Source organism: Ranitomeya variabilis, chromosome 2 (genome assembly GCF_051348905.1).
Source record: "Ranitomeya variabilis isolate aRanVar5 chromosome 2, aRanVar5.hap1, whole genome shotgun sequence".
NCBI classification, from domain to species: Eukaryota; Metazoa; Chordata; class Amphibia; order Anura; family Dendrobatidae; genus Ranitomeya; species Ranitomeya variabilis.
The window spans coordinates 704,441,541-704,459,912 of NC_135233.1; the positions used below are offsets into that span (position 1 = coordinate 704,441,541).

At 43.1% G+C, this 18,372-nt stretch overlaps 1 protein-coding gene across 2 annotated transcripts in view; it reads right to left on the reverse strand.

The window, feature by feature from the left end:
• SLC22A16 (solute carrier family 22 member 16) overlaps positions 1–18,372 on the reverse strand; it is a 154,686-nt gene that overhangs the window by 70,169 nt on the left and 66,145 nt on the right. For both annotated transcript variants that reach the window (XM_077289460.1, XM_077289461.1), the window contains exon 3: positions 1,481–1,598. In XM_077289460.1, coding sequence (XP_077145575.1) covers positions 1,481–1,598 — 118 coding nt within the window. The remainder of the gene's footprint in view (positions 1–1,480; positions 1,599–18,372) is intronic.

The following is an 18,372-nucleotide window of genomic DNA, read 5'->3' on the forward strand; positions in this document are numbered from 1 at the left end:
AACACGGAGACATGTCAGTGTTCGTGGGAGCGCATGTATTACACGGACCCATTAAAGTCAATGGGTCCGTGTAAAACACGTACCGCACACGGACGTTCTCCGTGTGCCGTGCAGGAGACAGCGCTCCAGTAAGCGCTGTCCCTCCCACATGGTGCTGAAGCCGCGATTCATATCTTCTGGGCAGCAGCGTTTGCTGTAAAGAAGATATGAATAATCCATTTTTTTAGTGGTATTTTGTGTTTAAAATAAAGCTCCATGTCCCCACCCCCTGTGCGCCCCCCCGCTTTTCTGAAAATACTCACCCGGCTCCCTCGTTGACTGTCGCTGCTTCCTGTCCTGGCCGCACCTTCTACTGTATGCGGTCACGTGGGGCCGCTCATTTACAGTAATTAATATGCGGCTCCACCCCTATGGGAGGTGGGGCTGCATATTCATGACTGTAATCGGCGGCCCCACGTGACCGCATACAGTAGAAGGTGCGGCCAGGGCAGGAAGCAGCAACAGCCAACGAGGGAGCCGGGTGAGTATTTTCAGAACAGCGGGGGGGCGCACAGGGGGTGGGGACATGGAGCTTTATTTTAAACACGAAATACCACTAAAAAAATGGATTATTCATATCTTTTTTACAGCAAACGCTGCTGCACAGTAGATATGAATCGCGGTTTCAGCACGATGCAGGGGACAGCGCTAAACTTTAGCGCTGTCTCCTGCACGGTGAGTGTGGTACCCAGTGGGCACACGGGAGGCACACGTGTGCCACACTGATGTGCCACAGAAACGCAGGGGCACACGGACACGGATAATTCCGGTACCGTTTTTTTCCGGTACCGGAATTGTCTGGACGTGTGGGACTGCCCTAAGGGTGGAAGAAAGGAGATTCCGACAGCTAAATAGGAAAGGATTCTTTACAGTTAGATCAGTCAGACTGTGGAATGCCCTACCACAGGAGGTAGTAGTGGTAGACACTATAACAGCTTTCAAAAAAAGGGCTGGATGATTTCCTCAGTACACAGAACATTGTGGGTTATAGTCAATTTAGTGACAAAATGTTTAACGGACGTAGAAAGGTTGAACTTAATGGACCTAGGTCTTTTTTCAACCTATGTAACTATGTGTGTATGGTTTTTTTACAACAGCTCTTATGCTTTGAAACACTTATGGTACATTATGATCAGTTAAAATGAGCCTTACAATTTCTGACCCATTGATGATAAAAAAAAAGCACTGTGATGTGTATCCTGCAAAAATCTGATTGCTTGTAAATTGAGATTTGCACCAACCTTTCATACATCACTCATTGCGTTCTAGGATAAAAAAATATATAAATATACATTGTGATGGATTGTTTTATATAATTAGAAATAATTTTATCACAATCAAAATATACATTGTTTAAAATGTTTCAGTCTGCAAAAAACTTTTTTTTTATCAGAATTTTATACAGTACTGTAACATAGAATATAATAAAATATAAACAAACCATGGCCAAGAAAAAACGGACAATGACAAAGCTGTAGTAGTTGAAAGTAAATGCCACTGCAACACCGAATATAAACTGGCATGAACTTGTGAACCACATAATTGGTCGTCTTCCCACTCTGGAGATAATGAGAAAAAAAACAAGAAATTTTGTATTGAAACATTAAAGAAAATTAATACTATCATATTATTATAAAAAAATATTATAAACGTAAAAGACTTGCTGTCCACATTCTCTTACAGTGAATATCCTACCTTAGGGCTCATGCCCACTTGCGATGAAATCAGACGAATTCAATCCGATAAAAAATCGGATTGAATTCGGACCAATGTTAATCTACGATGGTGTGCTCATCTGAGTTTTTTCTTTCCAGCTCGGATCGGATCACGATCGGGCTGGAAAAAAAAAATCGCAGCATGCTGCGATTGTAATCAGACAACAGATCGCATCCCGCAATAGAAGTAAATGGGTGCGAGGAAAAAAAATAAAAATCGCACAGCAATTGTACCATGCTAAGTGCTGTGCAATTTTTGTTTTTTAAGCACCGGTGTCCTTTGAAAAGCCAGTAATTCATATGCGGCTACTGTAAAATCACACTGACAGGTTATAATAGAAAAGATAGAATATATATATATATATATATATATATATATATATATATATATATATATATATTCTTATACACACAGTGCCTACAAGTAGTATTCAACCCCCTGCAGATTTAGCAGGTTTGCACATTTGGAATTAACTTGGCATTGTGACATTTGGACTGTGGATCAGCCTGGAAGTGTGAAATGCACTTCAGCAAAAAAGAATGTTATTTCTTTGTTTATTTTTTTTTTTAATTGTGAAAAGTCTTTTCAGAGGGTCATTTATTATTCAACCCCTCAACCCACCAGAATTCTGTTTGGTTCCCCTAAAGTATTAAGAAGTAGGTAGTTCAGGCACAAAGAACAATGAGCTTCACATGTTTGGATTAATTATCTCTTTTTCCCGCCTTTTCTGACTATTTAAGACCCTCCCCAAACTTGTGAACAGCACTCAAACATGGTCAACATGGGAAAGACAAAGGAGCATTCCAAGGCCATCAGAGACAAGATCCTGGAGGGTCACAAGACTGGCAAGGGGTACAAAACCCTTTCCAAGAAGTTGGGCCTACCTGTCTCCACTGTTGGGAGCATCATCCGTAAGTGGAAGGCTTATGGAACTACTGTTAGCCTTCCACGGCCTCGACAGCCTTTGAAAGTTTCCTCCGGTGCCGAGGCAAGGCTTGTCCGAAGAGTCAAGGCTAACCCAAGGACAACAAGGAAGGAGCTCCGGGAAGATCTCATGGCAGTGGGGACATTGGTTTCAGTCAATACCATAAGTAACGTACTCCACCGCAATGGTCTCCGTTCCAGACGAGCCCGTAAGGTACCTTTACTTTCAAAGCGTCATGTCAAGGCTCGTCTACAGTTTGCTCATGATCACTTGGAGGACTCTGAGACTGACTGGTTCAAGGTTCTCTGGTCTGATGAGACCAAGATCGAGATCTTTGGTGCCAACCACACACGTGACGTTTGGAGACTGGATGGCACTGCATACAACCCCAAGAATACCATCCCTACAGTCAAGCATGGTGGTGGCAGCATCATGCTGTGGGGCTGTTTCTCAGCCAAGGGGCCTGGCCATCTTGTCCGCATCCATGGGAAGATGGATAGCACGGCCTACCTGGAGATTTTGGCCAAGAACCTCTGCTCCTCCATCAAGGATCTTAAGATGGGTCATCATTTCATCTTCTAACAAGACAACGACCCAAAGCACACAGCCAAGAAAACCAAGGCCTGGTTCAAGAGGCAAAAAATCAAGGTGTTGCAGTGGCCTAGTCAGTCTCCTGACCTTAACACAATTGAAAACTTGTGGAAGGAGCTCAAGATTAAAGTCCACATGAGACACCCAAAGAACCTAGATAACTTGGAGAAGATCTGCATGGAGGAGTGGGCCAAGATAACTCCAGAGACCTGTGCCGGCCTGATCAGGTCTTATAAAAGACGATTATTAGCTGTAATTGCAAACAAAGGTTATTCCACAAAATATTAAACCTAGGGGTTGAATAATAATTGACCCACACTTTTATGTTTAAAATTTATAAAAATTTAACTGAGCAACAAAACATTTTGGTTTGTAAGATTTATGCATCTGTTAATAAATCCTGCTCTTGTTTGAAGTTTGAAGGCTCTAACTTATTTGCATCTTATTAAACCTGCTAAATCTGCAGGGGGTTGAATACTACTTTTAGGCACTATATATATATATATATATATATATATATATATATATATATATATATATATAATATACATATATATGCAGCTCTGGCAAAAATTAAGAGACCACTGCAAAATTTTCAATTTGTCTGACTTATTTCTTTATAGGTATATTTTTGAGTAAGGGTATGTGTCCACGTTCAGGTTTGCTTCAGGCTTTGGTCAGGATTTTATGCAGGTAATATCCTGACCAAAAATGCACCTGAGGTCACTGGCAGGTCACATGCGGTGTTCCTGCGTGTTTTGCTCATTGTAGCAACATGCTGCATTCTGAAAAAACGCACCGCATGTGCGTTTTTGCGGGAAAAATGCATGCGTTTTTTAATGCTCAGTGGAGACGGGATTTCATGAAATCCCCTCCACTATGCTGTAACATCTGGACGCTGCGTTTTTGACACTGCGGCTCAGCGCTGCGTCAAAAACGCAGCGTTTCCTGAACGTGGACACATACCCTAAAATGTAAATTGCTCTTTTATTCCATAAACTACTGACAGCATGTCTTCGAATTTCCAAACACTAAGTTTTGTATTTATTTTCAGAAAATGAGAAATGGTCAAAAGAACAAAAAAAATGAGGTGCTTGCAGACTTCAAAAAATGCTAAGGAAACAAGTTAATAATCATTTAGAATCAACAGTACCGTACTAATGTTTTAAGAGTTCAGAAATCAATATTTTATGGAATAACCATGATTTTTAATCACAGCTTTCATGTGTCTTGGCATGCTTTCCACCAGTCTTTCACACTGCTTTTGAGTGACCTTATGCCACTCCTGGTACAAAAATTTAAGCAGTTCTTCTTTGTTTGATGGCTTGTGACTATCCATCTTCCGCTTGATTACCTTCCAGAGGTTTTTAATGGGGTTCAGGTCTGGAGATTGGGCTGGCCATCAGGGCCGGTTTTAGACAAAGTGGGCCCTAGGCAAAAATTTAAAGTGGGGCCCCAAATGGTAACATTGTAAAATCACACAAACATTTAGGTTACATTACATACATACATACATACATACATTAGCAGGATGTGGATACAGTTGGTGGAGGGGCCTGGAGCCAGTGCTCACACTGTGGCCCCCATATTTAGGGGCCTTATATCGGCCAACAGGTCTGTCACTATTAGCTGTATGCAGGGACATTGCTAGGGTCAGAAAAGATTGGGGGCCCAAGCCCCAAGACAAAGAGTTGCCCCCAACCCCCTCTTAATTTTTTTTTTAACACCACAGATAATACAGTGATAACTCTCTGAGTACAGATAATTTAGTATATATCACATGCAGTCCTATGTAACACCAGAGAGTCTTACTCTGAAACGCTATGTCTATGTTCACATGCAGCATTTGTTTCAGTAACCTTTTCTATTAGCAGTAAAAATGTTGCGTTCAAAACACCTGTTTTTCAGCTTGTTTTGTGGTGTTCTTCATACTTTTTTCAGCTTTTTTTGGAGTGAGGATGTTTGCTTTGTCTACAGTATGCTTAAGACCACATTCATACGATCAGTAGTTGGTCAGTATTTCACATCAGTATGTGTAAGCCAAAATCAGGAGGGTGATAAATACAGAAGTGGTGACGTGTTTCTCAGGGTATGTGCACACGCTGCAGATTTTGCTGTGGATCTGCCGCAGTTTTCCATGCGTTGTACAGCACCATGTAAACATATGGAAAACAAAATCCGCCGTACACATGCTGCGGAAAATACCGCGCGGAAACGCTGCATTGTATTTTGTGCAGCATGTCAATTCTTTGTGCAGATTCCGCAGCATTTTATATCTGCTCCATAATAGGAATCCGCAGGTGTAAAAACGCTGTTGAAAACCGCACAAAAACCGTGGTAATTCTGCCGTAAATCTGCAGGTAAAACGTAGGGCGTTTTACCTGCAGATTTTTAGGAATCCACGGCAGATTCCGCAACGTGTGCACATAGCCTCATTGTTCCACTGCTGTTTCTGCATTACAAATACTGATGTGAAATACTGAACATGTGAACGAGACCTAATAGTTTAATTCACCAAAACCACTTAAAAAATTGCAGTGAAAAATGCTATTGCAATATCTGCAGCTTTTTTATTCTTTCATTGCTTTCTACAGGTGAAAACATACTGAAAGAAGTGACACGCTACAGATTTAAGCGCTACAGTTCTGAAATCCAGTCAGAAAACAAACAAGCGCCCGCAGGAGATTTCGGTAATCTCATATGTTTTGCTGGCACGTTGAAAAGCAGCTTTTCGACATGTTCATATGCTGAATGTTTTGCATCTTTTTCTTCTGCAAATAAGAAGTTTACAGCATTTTACATCACAAGCAAAAACTGAGATTTTCAGAAATCTCCTGTGGAGCGCCCCCATAGGACCGTGGGGTACTCGGTACCGGGCCCTTCGGTTCTCAAGGGGGATGTCACGGTGGCTGACCCGGTCTGTGGCCCTAGGGACGTCCATTGTAAATAGGGGAAAGGTCTTTAAAGGGATAATGTTCATGACGCCACCTGTGGTATTCGGTCAGGGTGACCGATGCTGCTGTGAGGGGTCTGCTGGGGTGATGTTATGGCAGCTAGATGGTATACCTTCCCACAGGTGAAGTGTATCCCCAGGGCTTCCCAGAGTGTAGATGGTGAATGGTGTGAGGCGCAGTGAAGAACGAGGACACAAGGTTGCAGTCTCTTTACCTTTACTGAAGGCTTCAGCATCCACAGTCCAGGGTACCGACCACAGGGTAGGCAGAGTCCGGCCGGTCTCAAGGCAAATCCAGAGTCCCCTTATCGAGGTGGAAATCAGTAGCCTTCCTCTAGCGCCTGGGTGTTGTAGGACCTCCCTGCTGAGCTTCTCGGTAAGGTCCTCACAACTGATGTTAGTGTTTTAGATGTTATTTCTCTTTCTCTCTGTCCCCCTGATGGAATGGATAGGACAAACCCGTATTACTGGTGGCCTGAGGCTTTTTACAGGGACTCTATCACGCCCCGGCCCCCACAAGTTGCCACTGTGCCTCCTGGGTATGGGTCGGGCAGCTAACGTGGAATTAACTGTCCTGCCGGTCTCTGGAGCAAGGCATGGAGACGGTGACTCCCTCGGTGTTCCAGCTACCGGATTCTGCGCCTCAGAAAGGAGGCAGCCTTTTGCAGGGCAGAACTCCTTCTGGATTCCTCTATACAATACAGTTCTCTTTCGTGTCCTTCCTTAGGATGCTGCCGCACGTGGGGCAGGCGCAGCTCCGTGGCCTCCTGTCTAGGCCTCTGACAGGATCCCACCCCTATCAGGGACCCCTCTGGCTGCCCGACAGGGTGCTGCCTGGGTGAAGCCCAGTCAGCTTCTGCCTAACTTTCTATCCAGCCCACCAGTTTTACCTATTTGTGAAGAGTGCCCTAATAGATAGGAGCATAGCTCCCCCTGGTGGACTGGAGTGTGAAGTGTGTTGTGTGGTTTGTGATACCTGGTAAAGTGATCTCCTTTATTGCCCTCAGATGTAACATCACTCCCCCTGGTGGAAGAACGACATTACTGCAACGACCAGGAGTCTGGGGCGCTGCACCTGCACACCCTTTTATTTTCTCCTGACTGAATTTCACAACTGCAGCCTTTTTTAAATCTGCAGCATGTCGCTTTCAGCAATTTTTTTCACCCGTAGAAAGCAATGAAAAAGTTTAAAAAATGCTGCAAATGTTGCAACGTTGTTTTTCACTGCGTTTTTGGTGAATAAAACTAACTTTGTTAAACATGTACTGTAGACAAAATGCATACTGTAAAAAACAAACAAACCGCAAAAGCTCTAAGGGTGTGTGCCCACAATCAGTAAACGCTGCGGGTCGGCTGCTGTGTACTTGTACAGCGTCCAACCCGCAGCGGCCAAATGTTACAGTATAGTGGAGGGGATTTCAAGAAATTCCATCTCTACTATGCGTGCACTGACAACGGCACCTCACCCGCAGAGACGGACATGCGGCGCATCTCTCCAGACCCCAGCATGCCAATTTATCTGGCATAGATGCGAGTCTCCACAAGAGAAATCTCACCCGTGCAATGTATAGGACGCGGTGATTCCACACGGTTCAATGAACACATGCGGAATCACCTGTGTTCAAAACATGGCAGCACTTTGGATGCAGCATATGTCCACTGCGTCCAAAGGGCTGTCATTTCCGGATCCTCTGCACATACCCTAAAAAATGGGTGCTTTGAAAGCAGTGTTTTTACTGCCAAGAGAGCAGGTTTTGGCTGCAAAAAAAATGCACCAAAAACGCTGATTCCTATGCACACCTGTACTATATATGTGTATGGTTTACCCTTATTATTTCACATGGGAATTCATTTATTTCAATATAATAAATGCCCTGATTCAGCAGACAATATTCCTGTCTTGTGTCATCCAGACAGTAGTGACAGGAGGTCGCCCTGTCAGATTAAAAGCAGTGATTTAGTGACTGTGGTCAGAGCCCATGCTGATGGCTACTGTATGTGACTGTGAAACCTGATCCTACAGCAATCAGCACAGAGCTCCTGGACCACAGTGAGTAAATCATTGCACTGAGGGGGTCTCAAGGGGGGGTTGGGAGAGACGCTCTGGGACTACAGAGCAATGCACAGCATTATTCGCTGCTGAACACCCTCTGGGCACTTCATACAGGGGCTGCAGATGCAGGCGGCCCCCTTTATAGGTGGGGGCCCCAGGCGTCTGCCTGGTCTGCCTGTGCCATGACAGGGATTTGATGTGTTGGTCCTTCATCCACACATTGATTGACCTAGCTGTGTGGCATGGTGCATTGTCCTGCTGCAAAAACCAGTCCTCAGAGTTGGGGAACATTGCCTGAGCAGAAAGAATCAACTGTTTTTCCAGGATAACCTTATATGCGGCTTGATTCATACATCCTTCGCAAAGAGTAACCTGCCCAATTGCAGCCTTGCTGAAGCATCCCCAGATCACCGATCCTCCACCAAATTTCACAGTGGGTGCAAGACACTGTGGCTTGTACTCCTCTCCAGGTCTCTTTCTAAACATTAGACGACCAGGTGTTGTTCAAAGCTGAAAATTCTACTCATCAGAAAAGATTACCTAACTCCAGTATTCTATGGTCCAATCCTTATGGTCTTTGGCAAACTTTAGCCTGGCTCTCCTTTGCTTCTCATTGATGAAAGGCTTTTTTCTAGCTTTACATGACTTGAGCCCTGCCTTTAGGAGCCTGTTACGAACTGTTCTTGCCATGCACTTCACCCCAGCTGCCATTTGCTGTGGTTGCTGAGTGACATTCGAATAAGATGATGGTAATCTCGGTCAGTGGAGAGTTGTTTTTGCCCTCTGCCAGTCTGTAGCATTGTTGTCCCCAATGTCTGCTGCTTGATCTTGATGTAATGGACTGCCGTCTTAGAAATTTTAAGGATGGAGGCAACATGATGACGCTCACTGTATCCCTCTGCTAGTAAAGCCAGAATTGAGCCCTTCTTTTCCTCACTCAAGACTTTTCTTTTCAACCTCTTTGGTATTGTTAAAGTTATTTTTTTATTCCTATAACTTTTGGGATATTACTAGCACTTGTTTTGCCATCCAGCTTGTCCTATTGCAAGAGGATTGTGAACACCACAGCAGGGATTTTATACTTTCCTTCGTTAAATAAGATTTGATTCAGGTGATCACCTAATCAGAAGCACATTAAGTAGAATGAGGTGTACTCTGGTTGGAATTCAACAGACACTGGAATGGAATGGCTATCAGAGATGTAGAGAAGTTGATTTTTATAAAACTGTGCAGTGGTCTCTTAATTTTTGCCAGAGCTGTATATATGTACCATATATTATATATTTTTATAAAATATAATTTCATAGTGAGGTACATAGAAAATTAGCAGGTAATTCATTTGTCGGCTTCTGTAAAATCAATGCAGGAGCCAACAGGATAGGAGACATGGTTTACATACAGTAAATCCATGCAGAATAGTTTTATATATAGATGTCAGTGACTAATACAATTAGTATTTGTGTGTGCAAATTAGGGGACATGTATGTAATTTATAAAAGATTCATTTTGGGGGAAAAAATGGCGTGGGCTCCCACGCAATTTTCAAAACCACCAGAGGGAAAGCCAGTGACTGGGGGCAGATGTTTATAGCCTGGGAAAGGGGTAATACCTATGAAGCTTCCCAGGCTGTCAATATCAGCTCACAGCTGTATACTTAGGCTTTACTGGCTATTAAAATGGGGGACCAGAAAAAATGATGTGGGGTTCCCCCATAATTAATAACCAGCAACGGCTCAGTTCCGGGCTGATATTAATAGCCTAGGAAGGGACCATGGATATTGGACCCCCGACTAAAAACATCAGCACTCAGCCGCCCCAGAAAAGGCGCATCTCTAAGATGCGCCAATTCCGGCACTTAGCCTCGCTCTTCCCACTTGCCCTTTAGCGGTAGCAAGTGGGGTAATAGTTTGGGGGTTAATGTCACCTTTGTATTGTAAGGACATCAAGCCGCCTTAGTAATGGAGAGGTGTCAATAAGACACCTATCCATTACTAATCCTATAGTTGTTACGTGTGAAATAAAGACACAGCCAGAATAAAGCATTTTAATGAAATAAAACACTAAACACAGTTTGCCATCTTTGTTGTACTCCTAATCCATGCAACGCCCTCGATCTCCTGTAATAAAAATAAAATAATAAACCAACAATATACCCATACCTGTCCATAGTTGTGTCCCACGCCATAATCCATGTCTAGGGGATATACAGTTTGCAACCAGGAGCGGTGCTAAGATGCGACCGTCCCAGCTGCAAACTACTGATGAATGAATGAGATGCTGGGAGAGGAGCTTCAGTGACTAGCGGTGCCCTCACTGAAGCTGCGCTCCCTCACAGCCTGAACTGCACTGAACTCTGGAGCATGGGAAAATGCCAGTTCATCTTCCCATGGTCCAGAGGTTACGGCAGGTCAGGTTGTGAAGGAGCGCAGCTTCAGTGACGACACCGCAAGTCACTGAAGCTCCGCTCCCAGCATCTCATTTATTCACCAGTAGTTTGCAGCTGGGGCGGTCGCATCTTAGCACCGATCCTGGTTGCAAACTGTATATCCCCTAGACATGGATTACGGCATGAGACGCAACTACGGACAGGTATGGGTATATTGTTGGTTTATTATTTTATTTTTATTACAGGAGATCGAGGGCGTTGCATGGATTAGGAGTACAACAAAGATGGCAAACTGTGTTTAGTGTTTTATTTCATTAAAATGCTTTATTCTGGCATTTATTTTTAGTGAATAAATGGGGGGAAGTTTTTATTTAAAACAAAGGAGTCTTTCAATTAAAGGAATTTATTCTGGCTGTGTATTTTTTACAATATATCTATGGGGTTAGTAATGTGGGCGTCTTATAGAGACCTCTTCATTACTAACCTGTGGGCTTGATGTCAGCTGACATTACAAAGCTGACATCAATCCCACAAATATCCCACTTGCCACTGCACCAGGGTAAGTGGGAATAGCAAGGCAAAGCACCAGAATTGGCGCATCTAAAAGATGTGCCTATTCTGGGGCAACTGAGGGTTTTTATTTTTAGGCTGGGGAAGGCCAATATCCATGGCCCCTTCCCAGTCTGAAAATACCAGCCCCCAGCTGTCTGCTTTAGATTAGATGGTTGCAAATAATGGGGGACGTGTCTGAAAATTATTTATTTAAATAATTTACAAAAACGGAGTGGAGACCCCTATATTTTTGATTACCAGCCAATATAAAGAGGACAGCTGGGGGTTGCATCCTTCAGCTGTCAGCTTTACCTGTGCTGGTTACCAAAATACAGGGAAACTGACTGTCATGGGTGTGTCAGACGCTACAGACAGTCACTCTGCATCTGGCCACAGAATGTCTCTGCATTTGGCATTGCAGACGCATTCTTGCATTCTTAATCTTTCTGATTTTGGGACCCAGTGGTACCTCCCTCCGGCTCTAATTGACAAACCTGGACCTGGGTGTTATAGACTCTCAGTCTGCTTCAGGGTGTCACCGGTGATAGTTACATTTTCCCCTAGTGAAGGCTTGGAGGTAAAGCAGTACGCTTTCTTCCTCTCTGGTGCTGTTGGAGGACATTTGGTGTTATCTCTCTGGAGTCTGCTCAAGTTAAGTTGCTTCCCCTTGTTTGTCTCCCTTCTTCTCTTTAGTGTTCAATGGGGACTGACCAGTGTTCATTTCCCCCCACTTCAGGGCCTAGCTTTAGGGATATACAGGGCTTAGGTTCCTGCTCGGCGATTGGTGTGGAACCAATATAGGGACGGTAGGGGAGGCAGGGTGCTATTAGATCTACCTAGGGGTCTCCACTCCCCCTTTCCCTAGCATTTGGGCTTTCTTCCCCTCGTGTTGCACTTAGTCTTCCCACACTGTGCGTGACAGGAACCCATGCAATTTTTTTTAAATAATTAATTTATTGCCAGGACGCTGGCTGATGAATACTCTCATGAGCCAAGCCTGATCTCGCTGCTATTAGCGAGAGCAAGTGTAGGATGATGAGAGTAGTACTTAACGAACTGACTGCCGATCAGTGTTGCCGGGGTTTCTCACGCTGTCACACAGATGACAGGGTGGGAAACACACGATGTTCACGCTGCCAAATCCAAACAGTATCACGTACTTCCTGGAGAAGTCCATGTTTGGGCTTCATGCATGGACACTAGGTGTTCGGTATGGACCCCGAATTTTACTGTTCGGGTTTGCCCATCACTAGTCAGCAGTTTTTTGCCAAGTAACCTGAAGGCAGCATAAGGTAGGGGCTGAGACACAAATTTCAGTGATGTGTCATTTATTAGGCTGCATGCTGTTTCAACACAATGAGTGTTTTAGCAGCAGGAGACTATCACTGCCCGGACTACAGCTCGCATGAGCCTGGTCCAACTTAGCTCCCAGCACTGATTAGCAGCTTACTATCAATAGACAATGTACATAAAAAGCCATGGTGTGGGCTGGGTATGCTTTATGAGCTCTGCTACATCTAAAAACTCTGATTGTATCACAGCTGCTGCACCCAGAAAACTAAGTGGCATATCGCTGGAATCAAGGTATTTTTGCTACATTATGCTGCGCTCAGATGAGGTAGCAAAAACCTGGTGACAGATTCTCTTTAAAAAAAATGCTTGCTCATTTGGTGAAATTATGTTTTGTGCAATGAACTTTTGTGCAGTCCAAAAGATAATCGTTCTCGGCTATACATCGTCCTGTGTGAACAGGACCCGAGGTGATAATCACAACGGTAGCCTGTACGCACTGAATGATCTGATACTGAGTGTACATAGTTAACCATATTCTATTAAATGATTGCCGGTTTGTAAATGTTTATCAATCGATGGATATTAGTGCTGTCAGAAATTCCGTATAAATGGACCATTAGACATTCCCAACAGTTAGGTCTGTTTGGTAAGTATTAAGTTCCCTCAGGGTCTCCTGCATGCTTCCTGCCTAGAAGATAAACTATTATATCCTTACATTAGGTGATTTATAGCATCAACAAGATTCTATTCTTTGCTGAAATTATTATATTATTTCAGACACCTGGGACCACTTGTTAAAAGGAATGTCACCCCATTTTTCGACTATAAGCTAAGGCCACCACCATCAGGAGCTTATCTACAGCATTCTGTAGATAAGCCCCCGATGTAACCTGAAAGATAAGAAAAACAAGTTAGATTATACTCATCCCGATGCGGTTCGGTCGATGGGCGTCATGGTCCGGGTCCAGCGCCTCCCATCTTCATACGATGACGTCCTCTTCTTTGCTTCCTGTCGCGGCTCCTGCACAGGCATACTTTGTCTGCCCTGTTGAGGGCAGAGCAAAGTACTGCAGTGCGCAGACCCGGGCCTCTCTGACCTTTCCCGGCGCACTGCAGTACTTTGCTCTGCCTTCAACAGGGCAGACAAAGTACGCCTGTGCAGGAGCCGCGACAGGAAGCAAAGAAGAGGACGTCATCGTATGAAGATGGGAGGCGCTGGACCTGGACCGTGACGCCCATCGACCGAACCGCATCGGGATGAGTATAATCTAACTTGTTTTTCTTATCTTTCAGGTTACATCAGGGGCTTATCTACAGCATTACAAAATGCTGTAGATAAGCCCCTGATGGCGGTGGCCTTAGCTTGTAGGCGAAAAATGGGGTGACAGATTCCCTTCAAAAGGATGACGTCTATAGATTGATAGGACTTAGTTCCCAAAACTCTATAGGAGGCCATGACTAGTTGTAAATGAACATTTGTAAGGGTACCTGACAGCCCTTTCAGGGCTGATCTACAGCATTCTATAATGCTGTATATCTGCCCCAACCCGACCTGCAAGGGTAGAAAAATAACATTTATTATACTCACCTGCGGGGCGATGCGGTCAGATAGGTGTCGCTTTTTTTGGTTCGGCGCCTCCCTTCTTCTTTGATGCTGCCCTTCTGCTTCCTTCATGTGGATGACACGTCTCCTCTGCACCACGCTCCTGTGCAGGCGCACTTCTCTGCCCTGTTGAGGGCAGAGCAAAGTACTGGCAGTGTGTAGGTGGAGGGAAATGTCAAAGAGACCCTGTGCATGCGCAGTGTAGTACTTTGCTCTGCCCTCGACAGCGCAGAGAATTACACCTGCTCAGGAGTGCTGTGCCGACGAGACTGTGTGGATGACAAAGGGATGCGTCATCCACACAAATCAAGCAGGAGGACGGGGATTGTAAGAAGATGGGAGGAGCCGGACCGAGACTTGCGACGCCCCTTGGACTGGACTGTCCCACAGGTGAGTATAATAAGTTATTTTTCTTCTCTTGCAGGTCAGGTTGGGGGCAGATATACAGCATTATAGAATGCTGTATATGAGCCCTGAATGGCGGTGGGTGTATCCCTTATCAGCCAATCCTGGTGACAGGTTCACTTTAAATGCTCCAGAAGTGAATGTCTCCAAAGTGGAAAATTACATTAATAAAATAGCATCCGGAAGAATTTGTGCAACTTCCATACAGAATTGGCAAATTAAGAATATTGGTGGAATTAATTTATTGTGACATTCTAAGAAAAATCTGCTGGTCTTTGCACTTTTGTTTCCAGGACTTAAGAGAGTTATAAAATGTTGGCTTCATTTGGTTTGCTGATGTACCTGTGATGGCCTCATTCAGCTCTGGCAAACACTTCAAAGGTAACTTATATTTATATGTAAACATGTTTCTGCAATTCCTATGAACTTGTGTGTAACTCATTGCCTCCTAGGTTCCTGGTGACATTCCAAATCTTGTGTGTTTATTTTTAAAGAATATCCTTAAAATCAAGCACATCACAGCAGATGGTTACCCGTATACAGAACTGAATGTTCACATTCTGCTTAATTTCCTGGTTTCTGCTTGTAGTCTTTACATATCTTTATGTTCATAGTCCATCTTAAATTAACGCTTAGATCATTTTCCGCTATTGTGCTTCCATTGTTTCCTCCAACTCTCCTAAAAGCTAAATTTTTTTTGTTTCACATTTTTTGACGCTATAGCTCTACGAGGGTTTGTTTTTTGTGGGAGTTGTAGTTTTAAAATGACAACGTTCATTTTAAATACAGTGTCCTAGAAATGGCAAAAAAAAATAATGATCTGGCAACATGATTTTCCTGGTCAGTATGATTGTAACAATAAGAAACTGGTTCATTTTATTATTTTAGTGGTGAAAAAGAATTCTGAAATTTGTTTTCGCCATTTTCCTGACACCCATAACTTTTTGATTTTTCAATTGAAAGAGCTGTCCTGAGATAATATTTTTCTTAATACTAATTTAGGGTACATATGATACTTTCATTGCTTTGCAGTGCATTTTTCGGGGAAATCTGGTGATTGAAAAATGGCGTTACGATTTTTTTTTCCAGCCTTTTATCTCAAGTGCAGGGCATTTCAGTAACTTAGGCATCCATGGTTACGGCCACTAAAAGCTAACTAACTGTTACTATGTGAATGTTCGTAATGAGGACTGGAGTTGAGAAACACTAACGTGGTGAATAAACTTTGAGTCTAGGAATATCACTACATGACAATTTGAACAGAATGTGTATGAGGCACTCCTTTATGTATAATACAGGGTGTATCCAAGTCCATCTTCCAACAAATTTTTGGCAGTTCCTGCTTCCTTCATAAATTACACTGACATTTCCATTTTTTTAATAAAGATTTAAATTTTGGTTTATCTAGATAACACGTTTTTTGGCGCCCCCGCTCAATGGAAGCTGACCCTAAATATCCCTGTAAGTCCCTGTTACATCAAATATTCCTAAGGGATCCTATACTAGACAAAGACCAACTCTCTGGCAGAAGCTTGAAACCTATGTCTAGTATACCTGGTGTCTAGCCACCACTGAGCAGGGGCACCAATAACTTCATTATCTAGGGTGCCAACCTCTGCTGCCAGGCAATTTAAGGACATCTCAAGGATTCATAGGTCCTATTTGGTATCACCTGGGATAAGCATGCAGTATCATTTTTCTCTGTATTTTCCTGTCTCCCTTTATGGTAACAGTGATACAGTGGGTAATGAAAGTATTCAGACCCCTTTTAAATTTTTCATTCTTTGTTTCATTGCAGCCATTTGGTAAATTCAAAAAAGTTCATTTTTTTTCTCATTCATGTACACTCTGCACCCCATGTTGACTGAAAAAAATAACAAATGTAGAAATGTTTGCATATATATTAACCCCTTTACCCCCAAGGGTGGTTTGCACGTTAATGACCGGGCCAATTGTTACAATTCTGACCACTGTCCCTTTATGAGGTTATAACTTTGGAACGCTTCAACGGATACCAGTGATTCTGACAATGTTTTCTCGTGGAATATTGTACTTCATGATAGTGGTAAAATTTCTTTGATATTTCCTGCGTTTATTTGTGAAAAAAACGGAAATTTGGCGAAAATTTTGAAAATTTCGCAATTTTCCAACTTTGAATTTTTAGGCAATTAAATCACAAAGATATGTCACACAAAATACTTAATAAGTAACATTTCCTACATGTCTACTTTACAACAGCAGAATTTTGGAACCAAAAATTTTTTTTGTTAGGGAGTTATAAGGGTTAAAAGTTGACCAGCAATTTCCCATTTTTACAACACCATTTTTTTTTAGGGACCACATCTCATTTGAAGTCATTTTGAGGGGTCTATATGATAGAAAATAACCAAGTGTGACACCATTCTAAAAACTGCACCCCTCAAGGTGCTCACAACCGCATTCAAGAAGTTTATTAACCCTTCAGGTGTTTCACAGGAATTTTTGGAATATTTAAATAAAAATTAACATTTAATTTTTTTTCACAAAAAATTTATTCCGCTCCAATTTGTTTTATTTTACGAAGGGTAACAGGAGAAATTGGACCCCAAAAGTTGTTGTACAATTTGTCCTGAGTACGCCGATACCCCATATATGGTGGTAAACCACTGTTTGGGCGCATGGCAGAGCTCGGAAGCGAAGGAGCGCCATTTGACTTTTCAATGCAAAATTGACTGGAATTGAGATGGGACGCCATGTTGCATTTGGAGAGCACCTGATGTGCCTAAACATTGAAACCCCCCACAAGTGACACCATTTTGGAAAGTAGACCCCTAAGGAACTCATCTAGATGTGTTGTGAGAGCTTTGAACCCCCAAATGTTTCACTACAGTTTATAACGCAGAGCCGTGAAAATATATATATTTTTTTCCCCACAAAAATTATTTTTTAGCCCCCAGTTTTGTATTTTCCCAAGGGTAACAGGAGAAATTGGACCACAAAAGTTGTTGTCCAATTTGTCCTGAGTACGCTGATACCCCATATGTGGGGGAACCACCGTTTGGGTGCATGGGAGAGCTCGGAAAGGAAGTAGCGCCATTTGGAATGCAGACTTAGATGGAATGGTCTGCAGGTGTCACATTGCGTTTGCAGAGCCCCTAATGTACCTAAACAGTAGAAACCCCCCACACGTGACCCCATATTGGAAACTAGAGCCCCCCCAAGGAACATATCTAGATGTGTTGTGAGAACTTTGAAACCCCAGGTGTTTCACTACAGTTTAAAACGCAGAGCCGTGAAAATAAAAAAATATTTTTTTTCCACAAAAATTATTTTTTAGCCCCCAGTTTTGTATTTTTCCAAGGGTAACAGTTGAAATTGAACCACAAAAGTTGTTGTCCAATTTGTCCTGAGTACGCTGATACCCAATATGTGGGGGGAACCACTGTTTGGGCACATGGCAGAGCTCGGAAGGGAAGGAGCACTGTTTTACTTTTTCAACGCAGAATTGGCTGGAATTGAGATCGGACGCCATGTCGTGTTTGGAGAGCCCCTGATGTGCCTAAACAGTGGAAACCCCCCAATTATAACTGAAACCCTAATCCAAACACACCCCTAACCCTAATCTCAACCCTATTCCCAACCGTAAATGTAATCCTAACCCTAACTTTAGCCCCAACCCTAACTTTAGCCCCAATCCTAACCCTAACTTTAGCCCCAACCTTAACTGTAGCCCTAGCCCTAACCCTAGCCCTAACCCTAACCCTAATGGGAAAATGGAAATAATTACATTTTTTTTTATTTTTTAATTTTTCCCTAACTAAGGGGGCGATGAAGGGGGTTTGATTTACTATTTATAGCGGGTTTTTTAGCGGATTTT